The sequence below is a fragment of the Falco punctatus genome (assembly GCF_963210335.1).
Source record: "Falco punctatus genome assembly, contig: scaffold_25, whole genome shotgun sequence".
Classification (NCBI taxonomy): Eukaryota; Metazoa; Chordata; class Aves; order Falconiformes; family Falconidae; genus Falco; species Falco punctatus.
Genome location: NW_027660064.1, coordinates 1,306,246 through 1,325,575, shown reverse-complemented (window position 1 = coordinate 1,325,575; position 19,330 = coordinate 1,306,246). Strand labels below are relative to the sequence as shown.

The following is a 19,330-nucleotide window of genomic DNA, read 5'->3' as shown; positions in this document are numbered from 1 at the left end:
CACTATTATTATCAAAAATATAGCCAAAATCACAGTAACAATTATCAAAGTCAAATTCCACATTCCATAAATCCGGTAACCAAAATAAGCAACACTGCAGCAAATAAGCTTGAAACAATGAATATTCCATTAACGCCTATACATATTCATTACCTGAACCCGCCTACCCTCGCTTCGTATGCTAATTAGCTTATCAGTCTTTCACGCTTGCGCAGATTCTTCCAAAAATTGTGGGCCGGGGTCTTTAGAATGTGTGCAGTGGTCTATGGGAGGAAGGCTGTAGGTCTTCCTCATGGTGTACTTTTCACCTTTTGCTCATTTGCAGTGTTCTTATCAGTCTAAGGTAATTTATGCCCTTGCTGGCCATCTGCTTTTCTTGCTTAATTATTTCTTTCACCCTTATCTGTCCTCTCCTGCTGAAGTGTTCCGCTAAAGTTTTTCCCATGATTTTGCCACAAACTGAGTTTTGAGGAGCGCTTGCCCTAAAGGGTTGTCTGGATTTACCCCAGAGTACAGCTGAAGGGCTTTCCTCAGTCGTTCCAGCCACTCAGTGGGGCTCTCATCTTTCTTTTGCATTTCATTAAATGCTTTATTGATATTCTGGCCACGGGGTACTGCTTCTCTAATCCCCTGAATTACTATAGTTCTCAGGTCCTGCATATGAGTTCTATGCACCGGATCCTGATTATCCCAATTAGGTCTTTGGAGTGGCCATTTAATATCTGCTTGGGGTCCCTGGGTTTCCTCGGTAGTAAATAATTGACAAAGGATAGATTGCATCTTATCCCAAGTATAAAGATTTGGTCCCAGAAATTGATCTAATCTTTCTGCCACTCCGAGTGGGTCCTCAATTAAGTGTCCCATCTCGGTCCTTTTAAAATCTCATAGGTCAGCCGAATTTAGAGGCACAGAAATATATCCGATCACAGGTTGAGGTCCCCCCATGGGCTTTTCTCTTAGGGGGTATATTTGAGCTGCCCCTTTTTGACTTCTAGTTACGCGTCTAGGAAGAGGGGGAGACCCTTGTTCCGACTCTGGTGGGGGAGTGGGCGCTCTGGGGACCTCTGCAGGAGCAGGAGGAGAAATGTAAGGAGGGGGGGTTAGAAGGGTTCCGTCTAACTCTCCCTTCTTTTTCTTTTGTTTAGTTTTTTTATTTCATTCAGCGGGTAAAGTCTAGCTCCCGGTTTTTTAGCCACACCTCCGCATATTGACTCTCCTCCGGGTTAAGGGGTTTTTTTTATTATTAACCCAGAGGTTTAATTGCTGTCTTACCCAATCTTCTTCTGACCCATAGACTGGCCAAAAGACATTTTTAGAAATCTTCTTCCCTCCCCATATCTTAGTACAATATTCTATCATTTTCTGCTTATCTTTCCCTAGGGTTCCAGGGAAATATCTCCAATTGTCTAAGATATATGCCAGAGGGGTATTCTTAGGTACAGTGGGTACCCTTCCCATGGGATTCGAAGGCTTGCTGCCCTTCGCCCCCATCTTCTGGAATATCCACAAACACACACTCACTCGCTCCCCTTGTTCCTGGCCCAGTCCCTCGCGGGAGATGGGAGACGCAGTACTTAAGAGTCCACACTCGCTTGGTTCAGTATATCGAACCTCTCACTCGTTATATTCCAGGAAACCCAATCCCGCCCGAACGGCAAAACCCGCGAACAAATTCGCAATATACTTACGCGTCCTGCGTCTTCGTCCGGACTCCCGTGCACAGAATTTTTATGGGATTTTACCGGTTTCTCCTTTGCTCATTATTCTAGAATTTAGGTTCGTCGGTAAGGTTGGAGTAAGCTGTTGGTCGCGGGGCCGCGAAATGTCGCGGGGCGCCTCCCCGGAGGACCAAAGCCCACTGTTCCTTATCCGAGTCATGGCACCAGAAATTGTTATAAATTGAGACCACAACGGATCATAATCCAATTAAAATTTTATTAATTATAGCAAGTAGAATATGAGCAAAGACAGCGCTGGACGGCAGGGGAGTCTGCGCTCCACCAACTGCCGCCCTGAGCAGTTCAAACAGTCCCTTTTTATACATCTTTACCCGTGTTCATGAAGTAGTGGAGGTATTGACCCTTCACCCATATATCCTTATGTGGGGTTGTCTGTCTTGTTTCTGTCGGTTCCTGGACATCTGGCGGTTATCTTATCTTTCACAAGCAGTGTCTGGTAGCTGTTTGCATAAGCGTTTTCATATATTTTGTTGCCTAAACTTTACATTGAGCTTAACATAAATCTTAATAAACAATACCCTAGTCCATAGTTTCTCACACCCACGGTGGCCACTGCCTCCCAGCAGTGCCTGCCAGGTGGCCAGGGACACTGGCCCTGAGGGATGGAGGCCAGACTTCCCAGCCCAGGGATGGATTTCACGCTCTGAACACTCCGAGGTTGCTTTTAAAGAGGACACTTCCTCAGCAGAGAACTGGGATTATTTATTGTTTATTTTCCTCCACAGCAGCCTCCTGCGGGGACAGGCACAGCCATCCCTTGGGGTGCGTGGGGATGCCACCTCCTCAGCCTGACAGAGATGAAGTGTTGTAGGTTGCTTTCTTCAGGGTGTCCAGGAAGAACTGCTCCTTCTCTAAGAAATCATGGTCCTAAGAGAGGGATAGATGGCACGGATATCAGAGTGCCACAGAAATGGGGTCACAGGCCAGGGTGCTGCTCACGAGTGATGGGAGTATCCCAAACCCTCCTCCGTGCGGCGAGCAGCGGGCAGGTACCCATCTGTGGTAGCCCCCGGGGTGTATGGGCTCCCCACAAAGCCCATAACCTCACACCGAGTGAGGCCCACAGAGGAAGGCTCAAAGAGCATCCCTGCCTGGGGAAGGACCCAGCAGGGAAGGAGGGGGCTGAGGATGGGGACATCATGAAGCCAGAGCCCAGCAGAGCTGGCTTCTGCCACCCAGGGATGGGGCAACACCATCAAGCCAAGGATGTTATCAACCAGCCTGAAACAAGCCGTGAGGACGCACCAACCCTTGCTGCTGGTATCACTCTTCTAGGTGCCCACGGCTTCTGCGAGCCCACCCAGCCCAGCAACGATCTCACACCCACCCTGTGGCCGTCAGGCTCAACCCAGGCTTCACCCAGCCCTGCTCCCACCCAGCTGGTCTGAAGCCCTTTCCAGCCCTGGTTTCCCACCACCTCACCTGCTGGGCCCTGTGCTTCAGCAGCAACAATGTGGCGTAGAGCTCGGTGGGGCCAGCCCCAGTGTCCCTGCTACCCCCTGGGCTATGCCAAGGGAGCGCGCTGGTGGGAAGTGGAAAACCTGGAACAAGAGCCCAACCGTGTGGTACCGCTGCCGTTAGAGGAACAGCAGACGGACAAGTGTCCCTTTTTTTGCTGCCTGCATGTCCCTGCAGCAGGGTCCTCCCCAACCTCCCACTGCAAACGGCCTTTAATCCACCTGCCTCTTCCTTCCTGCCCCCTCTGCCCCCTCCTGGCACTGCCCTGGCTCAGAGGTCTCTGCTGAGCTCCTTCAGAGGATGTGAGGAGGCCAACTCACATCTGAGTGTGTGATGAGCCCCCAGGAACATCCCAAGCCTCCTGAGAAGTGGAATACAAGTGCAACTGGCCCCCAGCATGTCCCGTCCCCCCCCTCCCCCAGCAGCGTGCAGGAAGCCTTACACGGTGTGCTGGAGAGGCCTCTCCTAGGGGCACTGAGGCCCTGGTTTGTGTTCAGCAGCATCGCAGAGTTGGTGGGCAGTTCCTCACGTATCTGTTCGAGCTGTCTCCTCTGGCGAGCCATGCTCAGCCGCTCCTGCCCCATCCCCGGGAGAAAGAGAGAGAAACTGTTGGCAAAGGTTCAGGCCCTTGGCACAGCGGCCCCAGGCCAAGAAGGAAAGGCAAGGGAGTATTTGCCTCGTGAAGACGCTGTTCCTGCTGCTTCAGCTGCTCCAGCTGCTGCTCCATGACCTGCAGCCTCCTCTGGTGCTCGGACTCTATCCTGCACGCCTCTTGCAGGGCTTGCTCCCCTTCCTTGTACTTCTGGGATGAGAGCTGCAAGGCAGAGCAGCTGAGGAGGCTGGGGACAGGGACCCTCGCTGCCCTGGGGCAGGGCTCCTTTGTGCACCCCCTGTTCCCCTCCCAGGACAGCGCTGGGATTCAGCACTCAAGGAGGGATGTGAAACCCCAGCTGTGAATTGCAGCGCAGATGCTTCACTTACCTTGGTCGTGCTTTTAATCTGCTCCTCCTGCTGCTGGATGCGCAGTGTGGCCCTGTCCACCTTCTCCTTCTCCAGCCTCAGCTCCTGCCAGGACTTGTCCAGCAGCTCCCTGTCCCTCACCAGCTGCTCCTCCCTGGTTTTCAGCTCATGGCTCCAGATCTTCAGCTCTGCCTGCTCCTAGGATGGGCATGGGGAAAATCAATGCACTACCTGCCCTATCCTGGACACTATCTCATGTCCCCCCAAGTGATGGGAGAGATCTGCCCCTGTTTTCCTTCTTGTGTTTGCCAGTTTGGGGTGCAGAGCAACACCACCAGGTACCCAACCAATGCTCTCATCCACCCACCCTTGGGCACCAGGGTTGGCAGAGCTGGGATTGTACAGGCACACACACACACACACACACACACCTTCCCCAGAAAGGACGGAGCCCCTCACCCATGCTACACACTCTAAAACATGCTCAAGGCTTGGCAGTTTGTCAGCAGTGGAAACACCCAGCCTGAATGGTTATTTTCCACCCTGGTAGCCCTCAGAAATGCAGCCCTGCCACAGTCTGTGCCACATATCTCCTCTGGACAGCTCCAGGGGGGAGAACTGGCGCCAAACATGTCCCCATGGCATGGCGAGGTTCTGTTTAACCCACCATGGGGGTTTCCTCTCACCAGACTTACAATGAAGGCGGCTGTGCCTGGTCTGGCTGCCCAAACTCCTCACAGGCAAAGGGGAGAGACAGAGGTGACTGATGCTTCAGTCAACATCTAAAACAGGCTGGTGGAGGCTGCTCCTGGAACAGCCCGATTCTCACCACCGCAGTGATGTCTCTTAAAACTTGTTTTAAACACCTGAAGGCAGGGCTGAACATCTCCCCGGTGGGCAGGACCCATCCGTGAGCTGCCAGGTGGTGCTGGAGGCCATGGAGAGGGGCTCTACTGTGGTACCTTGGCCAGGCTCATGATGGTGCCCTCTCTCTGTGAGTCCATCTTCAGGGCTCGGTCCATGTTGCGCTCCATCTGCTCCTTCCTCAGCTGCTGCTGGGTGTGAAGTTCAGCCCACTCGGCTGCCAGCTTCCGTTGCTCCTGCGAGCACTTCTGCATCACGGACTTCTGCTCTTCCAGCAGAGCACTCTGGGGAGCGTTGCCAGAGAGGGAGAGAAGAAGCACTAAGTCCCATTCGCCACAGGATTTTTCTCCTTTAACCCATCTCTGCCGTGCAACATCTAGGGGCTGGTTCAAGCCCACGGTGCCTGGTGTGAACCCTGTCACCGTGAGCTCTGGTCCCGTGTTCCTCAAGAACCAGCACGTGCCATGCGCACACACCGCGGCCTCCTGCATCCGTGAGCCAGAGGGCTGGCCTGACTGCGATTCCCCCTGTGTGAGGCTGAGGAGGCAGAGAGCTGCAGAAGGATGCTGCAGCCCAGCACCCAGCTCTTGCCTCCACCACACAATGCAGTGCAGCCCTGGAGATGTCTGCCCCACCTCACCTTCGCCCTCTCCAGCTCTGCTCGCTCCATGGACAGCTGCTGGGTCATGACTCGCCGCTGCTCCTCCAGTGAGTGCTGCAGTAATTCCACTTTGGATTGCTCTGCCGTTGCCCTCCATCGCTCCTGCGTTCAGACACAGAGGTGACAGATGCTATTCACAACCTCCAGGCCAGGAACCTCCAGTTGGTGAGACACATACCCCATACCCAGACAGGAGGGCCGACCCGGGCAGAGGACACAGTGTGGGCTCACCTGCTCCAGCAGCCGAGTCTGCTCACTCAGCCTGGCCTCCATTTTAGCGATCGCCTCCTGGAGTCGGCTCCGCTCCTCCTCCATGTCCCTCTGCTGCTGCGATAGCCTGTCCTGGAGCACTTGGGGAGAGGCACGAGCAGCATGAGGCGGGAAGTTCTTCCCTTCTATCCACACCATGTTCACAGAAAAACTGTGTGTGTTTGTGCTCATCACCCCTGGCACATCCCCAGGACACTGCTTTGTAAAGGGAAGACCCCGAGATGTCCAGTGACCAAGGCAGGCAAGGCTTTGCCAGCCTCAGCTCCCAGCCTCTGGCTGACTCAGAGCAACTTCTCCTTGTTTTCTGGGTACCCCCAGCTCTGGTGGAGACCCCGCAGCCGTTCCGGCACAGAGGAACAGCAGACATACCCTTGAGCTGCTCGTCCCGCTGCCGTACCCCCATGGCCAGCTCCTGGGAGGTGGTGTGGTGTGTGGCCTCCACCTTTCGCGAGAGGTCATGCAAGTTGCTGGAGAACTTCTCCATCCGCTCGATGATGCCATTCAGAGACCTGCAGAGAGAAGTGAGGGGAGGGTCACCCCTGTGGGACACACTTCATCTCACCGCAATGGAGAGGGGGATATTTGGTGGCCCAAAGGCCGGGCAGCCCTGCCCTGAACCTCTCTGGGTCACAGCAGAGCACTAGGAAGATGCAGCTCCTGCTTCCGGGGGGCACTGACGGGTATTACACAGCTCAGCATCCCCGCAGGCAGTGGGTGGGAGAGGGGATGGCCCCTGTTGCCATGGTCCAAGCCTGGTTCGTGTAGGACAGGGAATGCTGTGGCCAGGGACCAATGTGGGAACACAACTGTCAGTACCTGGTGTACGATGTGGCGCTGGTCACTGCATCGATCTCCTGGTCTTTCAGCCGCTTCAGCCGCTGGAGCTGCTCTTCGTGGTCTTTGCGCATCTCCTGGACAGACACCCTGCGGGACACGGGGAAGGAGCCTGCCACAGGCTGGCACAAACCAGTGCTCCCCATGATAGGCATTGTGGGAGAGGCTTGGTTGTGGGGCTGAGAATCAGGTGCCAGGAGCTGAGCTGGCATGGGGGTCTGTCCTGGGGCATTCCACCGACAGGCATCCACATTTGGGATGGGCCCAATTTTGGGGTTATGAGCTCCTCTACCAAAAACTGATTTGTCATTGACCCAAACTATGTGGACATCAGTGACTCACTGAACTCACTGACCTGAATAAAAGAGATTTGGGGGAAGATAAAACATTGGGTTCAGCATCTTTCAAAATACAATGCATTCACTCTGAAACCACGTCTCCAGTCAGATCTCCCTGTGTCCACCTACAAAGCAAATCCCCGTTCCAAAAGGCACCAAGCTGCCCACAACCCAGTGCTTCTGGAGTCTGGTTTCTCCTTTCACCATGTCCCCAAACCACTCTCTGGTTCCTTCGCTGAGACTGTGGGTACCAGCCACACGTGTGTGCCACTCGTGCCACTCTCACCTCTGCAGCTCTTGCAGACGCTCCATCTCCAGCTTGTTCTGCTGCTCCAGCGTGGCCAGGCGCTGCTGGTGCTGCGCCAGCAGCTCTGCCCGTGCCCGCTCCGCATCCTGGCTCTGCAGCAGGAGCTGAGCCATCAGCTGCTCCTTCTCCAGCCGCAGCCTCTCCTCCCGCTGCCCGTAGGTGTCCTCCACCACCTTCACCTGGTTCCTGCCCCGAGAGGTCACAGCCAGGAAGAAGTGTTGCTTCCATAGCAATACCCAGCACTCCCCCCGCCCCCGCAGAGCGCACACAGGGGTTTGCGAGCAGATCAGTGTTGCTGTGTGCATGGCGAAACACGCAGACCTGAGCCTTGAACCCTCCTGCTACTGCCCACTGTGCTGCCTGGTTGGGGGTGCGCTGGCAATGGGACCAGCCCCTCCTCCTTGTCACCCAGGGGACAGTGGTGGTGAGAGTGGACTCCCATGTTGGCTCACCTGTGGGGCTGCTCTCTGCCCCCACCACGTCCACATCGACATGGCTCTGCGCCCACCTGCCCCAGGGGCGGATTTGGGAAGCATCCCAGCACTCCCACCCCAGGAGAGACAGAGCTGTAGGCGAGGAGGGAAGCACAGGTGAGAGGCTGGTACCTGTGGGTGCTCTCAAGGAGATTCAGTTCCTCCTGGTGCCGCTGCTGGAGATTTTCCAGCAACAGTTTGTGCTGTGTCTGCTCCAGCTCCAGCATTCGGACCTGCCAGGCACCCGGAGAGAAAGTCCTTGTGCTGCCCTGGGGACAGAACTCCCACAGCAGCACTTGGTGGCCATAGGCGTCTCTGGACAGGGAGGTTTCACCTCTCTCCCCTGTCACCCTGATGCTATTGGGACAGGATATGGCTCCTTCTCCTCCCTCTGGGTCACCCGTGGTCCCCCATTCAGCAGGCAATGGGGCTCACCTGGCTCTCCAGCTCTGCCACACGGGCCTGGGCGCTCAGCAGCGCTGCCTGGCAGCCTGATGCATCCTCATGGAGCTGGGCTGCGGGAGCCCCCTGCCTCGTCTCATGCTGCAAGCCCGGGGCTGAGAACTCTGCCTACAAGGATGGAGAGAGAAGATCGAGGCCCTTCAGGATCAGTGGCTTTGTGGTGCGGCCATCAGCCTCCAAAAGAAGGCACCTGCCTTACCTGCAGCTGCGGGGCAGCCTGGACATGTGCCCTGGGTGCAGGAACCTGCGGAGACACAGGGATGCTCTCAGGGAGGTAAAGCCCTGGGGAGAACATCTCCTCCTAGCCTGGAAACGGCGATCCATCTCCAGCCTACTGCAGTACCACCCCCACCCCCTCCCCAGCCCAATCCCTGTGCTGGCGTGGGTCCCTTCTCCCCAGGTGACACTCGGCAGCCCCCACCCCAGACACAAGCATGCTGCGCTCTTCCTTCTCTGGGGGCAGAATCAAGGCTGAGACCACAAGCCCTCTGGGAGACAACATGTGTCCCACCACCAGGGCAGGGCGAGGAGCCCAGCTGGATGAGAAGGAGAGGCTTCAAAGACCAAGCAAGAGCTGCCTTCTCTGTGAAAGGCTTCAATTCTCCTTCAGTTGTCTAGAAATAATCTCAGAGCATCTTCAACACTATACTGGGGAAAATCAACTGAAGAAAAAGTCCTTTATCACCTGGAGCCTCTGTTGTCTAGTTAATATAATATGTATATATGCCTGGGGAACTGTGTAAATGCTGCTCAGGCCATGCAGGGCTATAAACACACATGATTTACAAAGCATCCATAGCACCCATGCTTTGGCCTGATAAACGCAACTTGTGGCACCTCGGGGAGCTCCAAACTCTTTGCCTCCATGGACACGGCTTCCCAGAGATGCAAAGTGGGGCACATCCTTCCTCAGGCCGAGGGAGCACGGACAGAGCGGGATGGCGGCGAGTCGGCAGCGGAGGGCTCGCGATCGCTGCCCTGATCCTGCACCGCTCGGGGCACGGACCCAGCACACCTACCTGAGTGAGCGGGGCAGGGCCTGGTGCCTCCTGCTTTCCTGGGAATGAGCCTGTAGAGGCTGAAAATTGGACAAGTCCATGATTTGAATATAGCAATGGGAACCATCCCCTCCCAGCAGGATGAGGGCCTGGGTCTCCTGGGCACAGCGATGAGGGTCGCGCTCCGCTCTGGGAGCTGGCAATGAGGGCAGAGGGTCAGACAGGCTTGTCCGTGTCTGCATCCCCACTCCACACACAACGGTGGGACTCTGCTCTGCAGAGTAAATCAAGGGACAAAGCACAGCTCCTCCTCCATCTCCATCACCTAGGGAGGAGACTGGGTCCCCTAAGCCACTTTCAGCGGCCTCTGAACCGGCGCACAGCCACAGCCCAGAGCAGAAGGGGGTCTTTCCAGCACATAGCACTGGTGGGACAAGTGTGGGGGCAGCAAAGGGAAGACAGATGGGGCAGCGTGAACTTATGCACACCCATTGCTCCGGCAAAGCGAGTCCCTCACAGCCTTCCGAAACCCCAAAGGCAGCACTGCGGAGCTCAGTGTGCCCCAGCACACCAGCTGACATGGGGATGGTGGGATCCTGCAGCTCAGCAACCTGCTCCGACAATGGCTGGTCAAAGCCTGGGCAGCATTCATGTGGCCAAGGGAAGTGCTGTGGTTCCTGCCTTTTTTTGGGGGGTTGGTTTTGGGTTTTTTTCAGGGCAGGGAGACCCTTCTCCGCATACCAAACTGTACAAATCTCTGCTGCCCGAACCGTACAACCACAGGAAACGCACCCAAGGCACCGGCATTTCTGGAGGGATGCCCCTTCGCAGGATCCGATGGTTGAACCGAGGCTTGTTTCGTGGTGCTGAGCCAGGGGACCGGCTGCCTGCGTGGGCACAGAGACACAAGTGACGCACAGCAGTGTCACAGCGCAGGGAGAGGCACGCAGACATTATCCCGCTTGGCATTTTTGCAAGTTTAAAGCTTGGCTGTCGCACTGCGATCGAACAGGCAAGGGCCCGACAATCCTTCAGCGCTGCCTTCCTTCCCGGTTACACAGGTCCCAGACCAAAGTGGTCACGGCTGGCTACCAGCCCTCCCCGCTCCCCCACCTACACATGCAGCCGCTTCCCACAGGAATTCTCCCTTGTGGAGGTGTCTGAAAGGTGAAGGAGGCCTCACCTGGAGCCATCTGCACTCGCTGCCTGGTCCTGCGGGACAGCTGCCTGCTGCGGTGCTCCTGTGGGGCTGGCTGGCTGGCTGCAAGCAAAAAACATCCCATGGGGGAGAGCCCAGGAGGCAAGGAAAGACAAGATCCTTTCCCTCAACACCAGTTCCTGCCTTGCAGGTGAAAACCTATCCCACTCAGCTGCGGCAGGATTCAACCTGTTGGCTTCAGAGGGAGCAAAGACACCTCAGAACCTCCATCTCTGGAGGAACACCAGTTCCTCCTTGCTGCATCCACCCCCTTCCCCTGGGCAACATGCCCCTGCCCACGACACACGTGGCTGCTTCTCTGCAATTCACTTCTGAGTCCCATCCCAATGGCACAAGCCTGAACCTGTCTGTGCCAACTCAGCTGGAGGAGGTGGTTTTCCTGGAACTAGGAGGAACGAAGGGGAAAGAAGGCAGGAATGAGGAGCATGCGTGGAGCTCGTGGGGGTATGCTGATCCAGGACAATCCCACAGGACCTGGGGCAGCACGTGCAATCTCAGCCATGACTAGAAGGAGAGCCCAGAGGTGCGATGGCCCTGCAGGCTGCACCAGTGGGAGAAACCTCTGCGTTATTAACCCAACCCGAGGCAAGCGAGCACTTAAAATGGATTTCTTAAATCCGAGCAGAGGATTTCTGAGACGTCCTGTTGGAGCAGCTGCATGATGGGAGCCCTGTGGCCACCAGCTGTGCTTTTACCTGACAGGAGCGTGGGGATCCAGCCCTCCTTCTGGGGACTCCAAGGGCTTGGCACTTTGCTCCTGAGCCTTCGCCTGTGCTTGGGCTTTCTTGCGAGACAAGGCAGCGCTCAGCCAGTTGTCTTCCTCCAGCGGGTCAGGTTTAGCCAGCGCTGCCTCTGCAGCCGGGAGCTGGCTGGTGGGGCCGGGCTGCTGGGCTGTGCCAGGGCTGGGGTAGCTCACTGCAGGATTGGCTTTTGCTGCAGATGTTGGCTTTGCATCCATAAAATCCTCATCTTTCAAGCCCAGCCAGTCACCTCGAGTCCGGCTGCTCCGCACAGGGCTGTGCCTGGCTGAAGGAGGAGATTTGGAGCGGGGTTCTGGTTTTGGTTCGCTGCTGTTCTCGGCTGGAAACCTGCTGCAAGGAGAAGCAGTCACATACGTGCCTGTGAGAGGACCCCTGGGACCCTGCCCGGGGACCCTGCCTGGGGACCCTGCCCGGGGACCCTGCCCGCTCTGACGCGGGGGCAGCGTGGCTGCTGGCTGGAGCTCCACACGCAGAGCACAATACCTCACAGGCTGCCTCCTCGCCGGCTGGCCCTTGGGCATGGAGGCCACCGTCGGCTGGTACGCTCCAAAGACAAAATCCTCCTTGTCCCAGCCGTCTTCCTTCTCTGTTCAGACAAGCAGCTTTGAGTCAGCGCCTAGAGGAGCGGCTGTTTGCAAAGACACCAGCCCTCCTCCTCCTCCCCTGCAATTCCCACTGCGATTGCTGCCTCTGGGAAGACACAGCTGGAAACATCTTCCCTGGAAACCTGCAAGCAACGTGTCTCCTCCACGTGGCTGGGAAAAGTTGCTTTGCTGAGAATCAGTCCATGTCCAAAGGCAACTGAGTTACAGCTGCTGTGCAAATGCCCCCAGGCTGCCTCGAAGGCAGGGTACAACACTTTTGCATCAGTCACCTTTGCCCCAGAGCTGACTGGGAGCCCATTAGCCACCCTGCTGACCACTACAGAAAGGGTATTTCCCCTTCAAGGACATTAGAAATCAATCTCGCCCTCCCAAGCCAACGCCATCACCTCTGCAGACCTTCCCAGCATCCCTGGCCACGCTCACCTGGCTGCTTTTGGTACTTCTTATCCAGTTTGAACTCTCTGCGCTCTCCTGTGCCTGGCTGTTCCAGGATTTTGGCCACGGAATTTTGTCCCAGCAACTCATCCAGCTTGGAGCGGGCTGGCCGGAGCACCTCTCTGTTGGTGACACAGTGGCAGATAGGTTTCCCTGGGAGGCAGGGCTGTTTCTTGTCACACAGCCTTGCCAGGGTGCTCTGGCTCTTCTCTGTGAAACGAGGCTGCTCTTGCCCCTTTCTGGGACCCACAGGCAGAAGCTCCAGCATCCCCCCCCCCCCCCAGCATGCTGGCACCATCCCAACGCACAAGCCATCCCCTGCTTTACTCTCACTGCCTCTTCATTGCCCTTACTTTTCTGCCTTCTTTCCCTGCTTCTCAGCTCCTTTTGAGCCACTGCCAAGTCCCAGCGCATGCATCAGGTCGTCATCAGTATCTTCAAAAGTGAGCTCAGCCCTCCTCTGGACCGGGGCCACGGTGTGCAGGGGCGTCTGGGGTGGAGGTGGCTCTGTGGATGGGATCACACATGGTAAAGGTTTGATCAGGGCTTTTTTTTTTTTTTAAACAGGAGATCAAAGCATCCCTGCCTGCTCTTATCTCTCAGGACCATTTAAAAAGTAATTTTTAAGATCAGCGAACAGATCTCACAGCAAGTAACACAGCGGCAATGCACTACTGCCTGGTCTGCAGCCATGCATCCACTGCTGGGACACTGCTGGGTGCCACTGACACTGGGGTTTCCAGCTCTGGATAACGCCAGGAGCTTCTTTAGCTTTGAAAGTTTCCAGTCAGATAATTCCTGTCCCCTTTTGCCTAAAGTCCCTCTCTACCAACACACCTTAGACCTTGCCCTAACCCACCAGCTGCTACTTGCATCCAGAGTAGATTTATCAGGGTGAAAGGTGATTTTAGGGGACCCTCAGACCCATTAGCATCCCTGCTGCAGGAACAAGAGGGACAAGTGCCTGTAACACAGCCACAGCTGGATCCCACCCAGAGGTGCCCCAGTTGTGGTGTGGCACGGACTGGTGCTGCTCTCAGACACGCAAATCCTGACCCAGAAAATTTGTTCTCATTTGGCAATGCGTGCAGAACGGGCTGGATGAGGTCAAAGGTAAGATCAGAGCCTCCATTCCTGGAAAGGAAAGCTCAGCTCCATAATCTGCGGCGCACTGCAAGTATCAAGCACTTGGTGAGCTGTGGCACAATTAACCCTGTTACCAAGCTGCTCTATAAATTACGTTACTGGCTAATAAGAGGTAGGACTAGGTGGCTTTCAATGTAATCATTTTGGATCTCACACAGACTAATCCATGCTGCTGATTTATGTAATACAAAGAGGATGCACTGAGCAACCCCACTTACCTTTCTCTTTGCTCTGTTCTGGTTTTTCCTCAGAGCTGCTTTTAGCGCCTGTTGGAGCTGGTTTCTTGGGAGCATCCTGCTCCTCATCAGACAAAAGTCCTGCCAAAGGATCATCTAAATCTGGGAATTACCCAGCAGGTACAGGAAAAGAGAATAACAAAACAAACAAACAAACACAACGTTATTTAGAAGAAGAGCTCTGCACTACGCCAGCCACTGTTCCCCACAACGTGCACGTGGGGACAGCAGAGTGTATCTGCCCAAAGCCATGAGCGCGGGTCCTGCAGGGACCTGGGATACCCTTGAGTCTCCCTGAACTTCAAACACTCAAAGACTTAGATTTCCGTTCAGTTTTTCCACGTTTTCATCCTCCCGGAAGAAAATAACTCAAAAATTTGGGTGCTTTAATGCCTGAACACAGCTTAGGCAAAGAAAAAGGGGAGAAAGGCCACCTAAATCACCTAAAGCCCATTAGGGTTTTTGTTTTGTTTTTTTTTTTTTTAACAGATTTTAACAGATCCTGATCTTTGTTAAAGCACAGGCTTTGAGAACCAGATTTCAGCTGTGCCAGGAAACCACTCCCCTGTTCAGAAGCTGGACAGAATCCCCCCTGACACAGGGGCTCCCAAGTGTTACAATCATTAAAAACCAAAGCACATATAAAAATGCAAATGCCCCCAGGAATCACCCCCCAGTCCTGTCCTGGGGAGGGCCTCGAATGCAGAGGTTTTTTTCCCTTTGGTCACCTCTGAAGGATTACATTTGCACTAGCATCATAGGGGTGAAGGACTCCGTATCTTATTAACCAGTCAAGCCTCCAGCTAACCGAGGAGGCAAAGAGCACGGGCAGAGCCCCCAGTGCCCCCCCGCAGCCGCGTGAAGTGAGATCCCACCTTCAAAGTTAAATTTCTTGTTGTGTCGGGGAGCGGCAGGGGATGAGAGCGCCTTCTTTTCCATCGCAGGCACTTTCTCTCCTAGAAAGAGAGGCCACGGCTCTCAGAGACAAGGTACTGCAGAAATGCCCCGGTCCCACCCTAACTAAGGGTCGCTTTTTGGGTGGCAGCCCCCTAAAAGCACCCGCTGTGATGGACAGACCCCCCCACAGCCCTGCCAGGTGCACATCTCTCCGGAGGGGTCTCCTTGCAAGCAGAGGAGAAAAGGGCCAGGGGAAGATCAGGGCACTTTAGGGGCTGGCAGATCTGAAATGCAGCTCCTCTGGCTCTCCTTGCCCCCAGAGCAGGGGGCTCCCCACCAGAAACACTTTGCACCGCCCCAGGGAACAGCCGAGTGGTGTTTGGTGGGAGGTGGCAGCGGCTGCTGGTGTGAGTGACGTCCAGGGATCTCCTAAGGGATAACACATGGCCAGAATAACACTCCTGCAAAAAGCAACCAGGAAAAGCATTTTAGGGAACAAATCCACTTTTTGCTCCGTATCCCAGATAAGGATAGGAAAATATCCCTGCTCGTTTACAATCAGGGTGTGAAAAGAATAGCAGAATCTCCTTTTTACCTTCCTCAGGAGCTACCAGCTTCCCTGTGTTTTTTACTCCTCCTCCCAAGAAGTCACATTTCCCAGGACCTTTCACAGTTGCCTTCCCTGGCCCAGAACTGGGTTTCGGGATTCCCAGGAGATCAGCTTCCATGTCGTCCATATCCTGGAAAGCAAGAGGACAAGGATGGGGAGCAGGGTAAGAGCTGCTTCTCCCTTCGGAGGCTGGTGCTGGAGGCCATGGCAGCGCGCTGGGGCGGAGATGGAGGGGATGGATGGAGATGGAGGGGATGGATGGAGATGGAGGGGATGGATGGAGATGGAGGGGATTTAAGGACTTGCCTTCAGGGTCTGCAGCACAGCTTGTGGGTCTGTGTCGGAGACACTGGATCCCTGCATGCCAGGGAGGGGAGACATCAGAGGGGAAGAGATTTTTGGAAACTCCTCACCCCTTACCCCATATCCCTTGATATCCGTTTTATGAGATAGAAGAATACATGCCCAACTCCTCCTGGTGTCCTCCTCTCTGGAAACCCCCTGTGCCCCAATTCCTTTGCTGAGATCCTGCTGCCTCTAGGAGAAGCATCAGGAAAACCCAAGGCCGTTGCTCTGGGTGAAGGTCCTTCCTACAACACTTTACCCAAAGTGCACACAGGAAGGCTGGGCTGCAGCAGCACGTGCCCCCCAGCTTTGCTCCATCTCACCCAAGGCACCAGGAAGCCCTTCTTCCACCACCACCCCCGCCCTGTCCTGTCTTCCCCACCCCACTGGGATGCTGGAGAGGGGTTACCTCTTCAGCCAGACATCACAGCTCATCGCTGGCACGCCACTGCTGACCTGGCCGGGGTGATACCGCCGCAACCTTGGCCCGGCTCAGCCCCAGCCCTCGGGACTCCCAGGCTCTTTCCTGAACCTTGGACTCACCTCTGCAGAATTTATGTCCTTCGCAGGGAGTCTGTCGAAGAAATCATCTTCTAAAATGGACCTATGACACAAGCCCGGGGGTTAGCAGCACCACACGTGAGCTCGGCCAGTGTGTCCAGGGACAGCCAAGCCAGGCCAGGCAGCGGGAGGCAGAGGAGACCACACAGGGCTGCCACACCAGCCGCATCGTACAACGCAGAAAATGAGGCTAAAATAGCACTGGGATAAAGGACAGCAGTGCTGGGACTGCTCTATTTAAGCAACTGTTACAAAGCAGATTTACAGAAGATGTACAAGGCTGGGGGACACCCAACTCTTGCTGGAAAGCTTCGGGCTCTGGGCTCCCAGTTCCCAAAGGCATCGCAGAAGATAACTCGCCTTCCCAGGCAATCACTGTTGGGGCAGGGAGGGAGGTGGAAAAGCCAAGGATGGGGCAGATCAGAAGGATTTGGGGAGGACAAAGAGATCTTCAAGTGAGATCTCTCACAGGAGAGGCTGTGTCTGAAAGGCACTCACTTCTTTCTGGCCTGCAAGCCAGTGTCCTGGGCTCTCCTACTGCTGCCCACAGCCGGCTGGGAAGCTTTGGCAGATTTAACAGAGGTTTCATCTGGAAACAAGACAGGGAGAGATGAGGATGATGGACACGGGCATATTCCTGACCTAGGCACTCCAAAGGGGGATCTGCTGTCTACCCCGGGGCCACAGAGGCTTTTAATCAGAGGTGAACTTCACTTTGCCTCCCCAAAAGCTGATGTCCAGCCTATTCAATGGCCTCTGACTCCGAGAAGCCCTGCTCCCTGCTCCATCCCCTCCTCACAGCTGGAGCCCCCTTGCAGATCAATGGCTGTTGCACCAGCACCTCCTGCTCCCAGGAGGGGAGTAAGAATAGAAGGACGCTGCCCTTTCAGCTGAGAAGAAGGTTCGTTTTACCATCATAGCCCAGGAGGTCACCAAGCACATCATCGATGGAGCCTGAAATGAGACAAATTAAGCTGTTGAGGCAGGTGAGCTCACCAAGCAGGCAAAGGAAAGCTCCCAGTTTCAGTATGGCTTGCTCTTTGGAAATCTGCTAGAATAAAGTTTTGGTCTTAAGCATCATCAGTGTCAGGCCTTCCTTGTCAGTCTAGAGAGAACTGCCAGGACCTGATCAGTATTTTGTGGATAAAAAATTTAGCTTCACTTAGCCAGAAATGGGGTATCTTTATCAAATGAACCAGCTGCTTTGTATTCAGTTAGTCACTGGCCACAAGCAGCACTTAACCTGTGAGCTCTCACCCCGCAGGATCTCGAGTCCCTGGGCAACCCCAAAAGCACTGCTTCAGTATCAGGGGCTGCAAGAGGCCTCCAAACAGTATCCCTCCAAACAGGGATAAGGTGATGGGAAGAACTGAAACAAATGCTTATATTCTCCCCTGAATTTGGGAAAGCCCACAAGAAAGGAATGTGGGACCTCAATAAACAAATCCGCTTGATGTGAGAGGCAGGTGAAAATTTCTGGTTCAGGAACGACATGATGATGCACTCAACCATCTGCAGCTTTCAGAGAAGGATCATGAAACATTTCAGTAGCCAGGACTGCCACCTGAGAGTGTGTGTCCCCCCCCCCCCCCGCCCCAGGCATTCCCAGCAGATCGAAGCACCTACGGACAGCAAAAGGAAAGCCTGCAGCATATGTACGTACCTCTTAAACTTTTCTTGGGTTTTGTAGCCTGGGGAGAAAGAAAAATTCCCTCATTAGAAAATGAAGCAAGTCTGTCCTGGACTTTCTCAAAACACACTAAAGCCAGAGGCAGGTTTCTCCAGAGCATCCCATAAACAGCAGCGAGGCCCTCCTCCTGCCCGTGCTGTTTGGGAAATGACACGTGAAATGCAGAACTACAAAGGTATTTCCAACTTCAGAGACACGGGTGAGCACAGCCCCTCCCGACTGCCAGCTGGGCAGGACCCTCCAGCCCTTGGGATCACTTCTGCCTCCAGGCAGAGCTGCCAGAGCATCAGATCCGGATTTCCCAGCCCCGCCTCAGCCCCGCACCGCAGGGCCACGCTCACCATCAGCGTCCGTTTACGGATTCTTCTTCCACGTTGCAGGGGGACCCGGCACCACTGGTCACATCCACACCAACCTCCTGCCTGAAGGGAGAGGAGGGTTCCCCGATGTGCCACCACGGCCGGAGGCACCTCTCCCACAGAGATGTCCCTCTCCGGCTCGGGGGGCTGCAGCCTGCCAGGCTGGCTCCGCGCCGCGCCCACCCCCCGAGCCCCTCTCAACAAGGCTCCATTTGAGTCTGAAAAACACCCCCCCCCCCGCTCCCCAAACCGGCTTCGTGCTCCTGCAGCCCGGGGGGGACATCACCCCCCCCCCAGGGAACCAGGGAGGGTGAAGCTTCCGTCCGCCCCCGACCCCAGCACAGCCCGGGGGGTCCCGCTTAGCCCAGAGCCTGCGGAGCAGCCAGGGGCAGAGGGAGGGAAACCCCCCCACCCACCCCCCCTTGGGTCCGGGGCACCCGCGGGGACCTGGGACAAGCAAAGCGCTGCTGGAGGCGAGGGGTGCGCGGCCCGGAGGCGCGGAGCCCCCCACTTACCGCTCAACCGCCCCCCGGCTCCGCCTCTGCGCATCCCGTTGCCATGGCGCCCGCTGCCCCCTGACCCCGGCGCCCCGCGCCAGCGCCCGCCAGACCCCGAGCCCGCAGCCCCCCGAACCCGCAGCCCCCTCACCCCCAGCCCCCCGAGCCCGCAGCCCCCCAGCCCGCACCGGTAGCACGCCGGACACCCGCCCCCGGAAGGCCGCGGCTCACCCGGCACGGCACGGCACGGCCCGGCCCCTCCCCCCCACGGGACGATGGGATGTGTAGTCCCCGCCGGGCCCCCGGAGCTGGGGGTGCCCCCAGCGCTGCACCCCCCGCACGAGGGGCTGAGAGCGGCTGCGGTGCCCCCGGCCACCCCCAGCACGTGCCCTGGCACAAAGCGGGGCTTTAACGCCCTGGCCTGGTGTTTAATTGTTGTTAATTGGCGCCAACAACGAGCAACGCCAGCCCTCCTTTCGAGACCCCCGGGCACCAGCGGGAGCACAAGGAGCCAGCCCCAGGCCAGGCACCGGGGGATTACAGCCCCCAGCCCCGCCATGGGGCACCCAGCGCCCAGCCCCCTGTGGAGCACAGCAGGCTGGGCG

At 56.1% G+C, this 19,330-nt stretch overlaps 2 protein-coding genes across 2 annotated transcripts; both read right to left on the bottom strand.

The window, feature by feature from the left end:
• Positions 1 to 2,420: 2,420 nt before the first annotated feature.
• On the bottom strand, positions 2,421 to 15,412 carry LOC308058130 (fas-binding factor 1 homolog). The gene is made up of 24 exons (XM_080412119.1): positions 15,259 to 15,412; positions 14,642 to 14,722; positions 13,749 to 13,868; positions 12,738 to 12,891; positions 12,373 to 12,506; positions 11,828 to 11,930; positions 11,279 to 11,674; positions 10,548 to 10,625; positions 10,157 to 10,251; positions 9,386 to 9,444; positions 8,566 to 8,610; positions 8,340 to 8,474; positions 8,037 to 8,137; positions 7,411 to 7,617; positions 6,769 to 6,876; positions 6,322 to 6,461; positions 5,914 to 6,032; positions 5,662 to 5,784; positions 5,120 to 5,305; positions 4,179 to 4,355; positions 3,874 to 4,011; positions 3,640 to 3,772; positions 3,162 to 3,280; positions 2,421 to 2,606 (listed from the first exon to the last, which is right to left on the bottom strand). The coding sequence occupies exons 1-24, from the start codon at positions 15,398 to 15,400 to the stop codon at positions 2,523 to 2,525; spliced, it is 3,177 nt and encodes a 1,058-aa protein (XP_080268245.1). The 5' UTR covers positions 15,401 to 15,412; the 3' UTR covers positions 2,421 to 2,522.
• A 41-nt stretch (positions 15,413 to 15,453) lies between these two features.
• On the bottom strand, positions 15,454 to 18,974 carry LOC308058148 (fas-binding factor 1 homolog). The gene is made up of 7 exons (XM_080412135.1): positions 18,957 to 18,974; positions 18,211 to 18,291; positions 17,843 to 17,870; positions 17,092 to 17,133; positions 16,678 to 16,768; positions 16,162 to 16,222; positions 15,454 to 15,630 (listed from the first exon to the last, which is right to left on the bottom strand). Exons 2-7 carry the CDS (start codon positions 18,211 to 18,213, stop codon positions 15,568 to 15,570), a joined length of 288 nt encoding a protein of 95 aa, XP_080268261.1. The 5' UTR covers positions 18,214 to 18,291; positions 18,957 to 18,974; the 3' UTR covers positions 15,454 to 15,567.
• Positions 18,975 to 19,330: the final 356 nt, after the last annotated feature.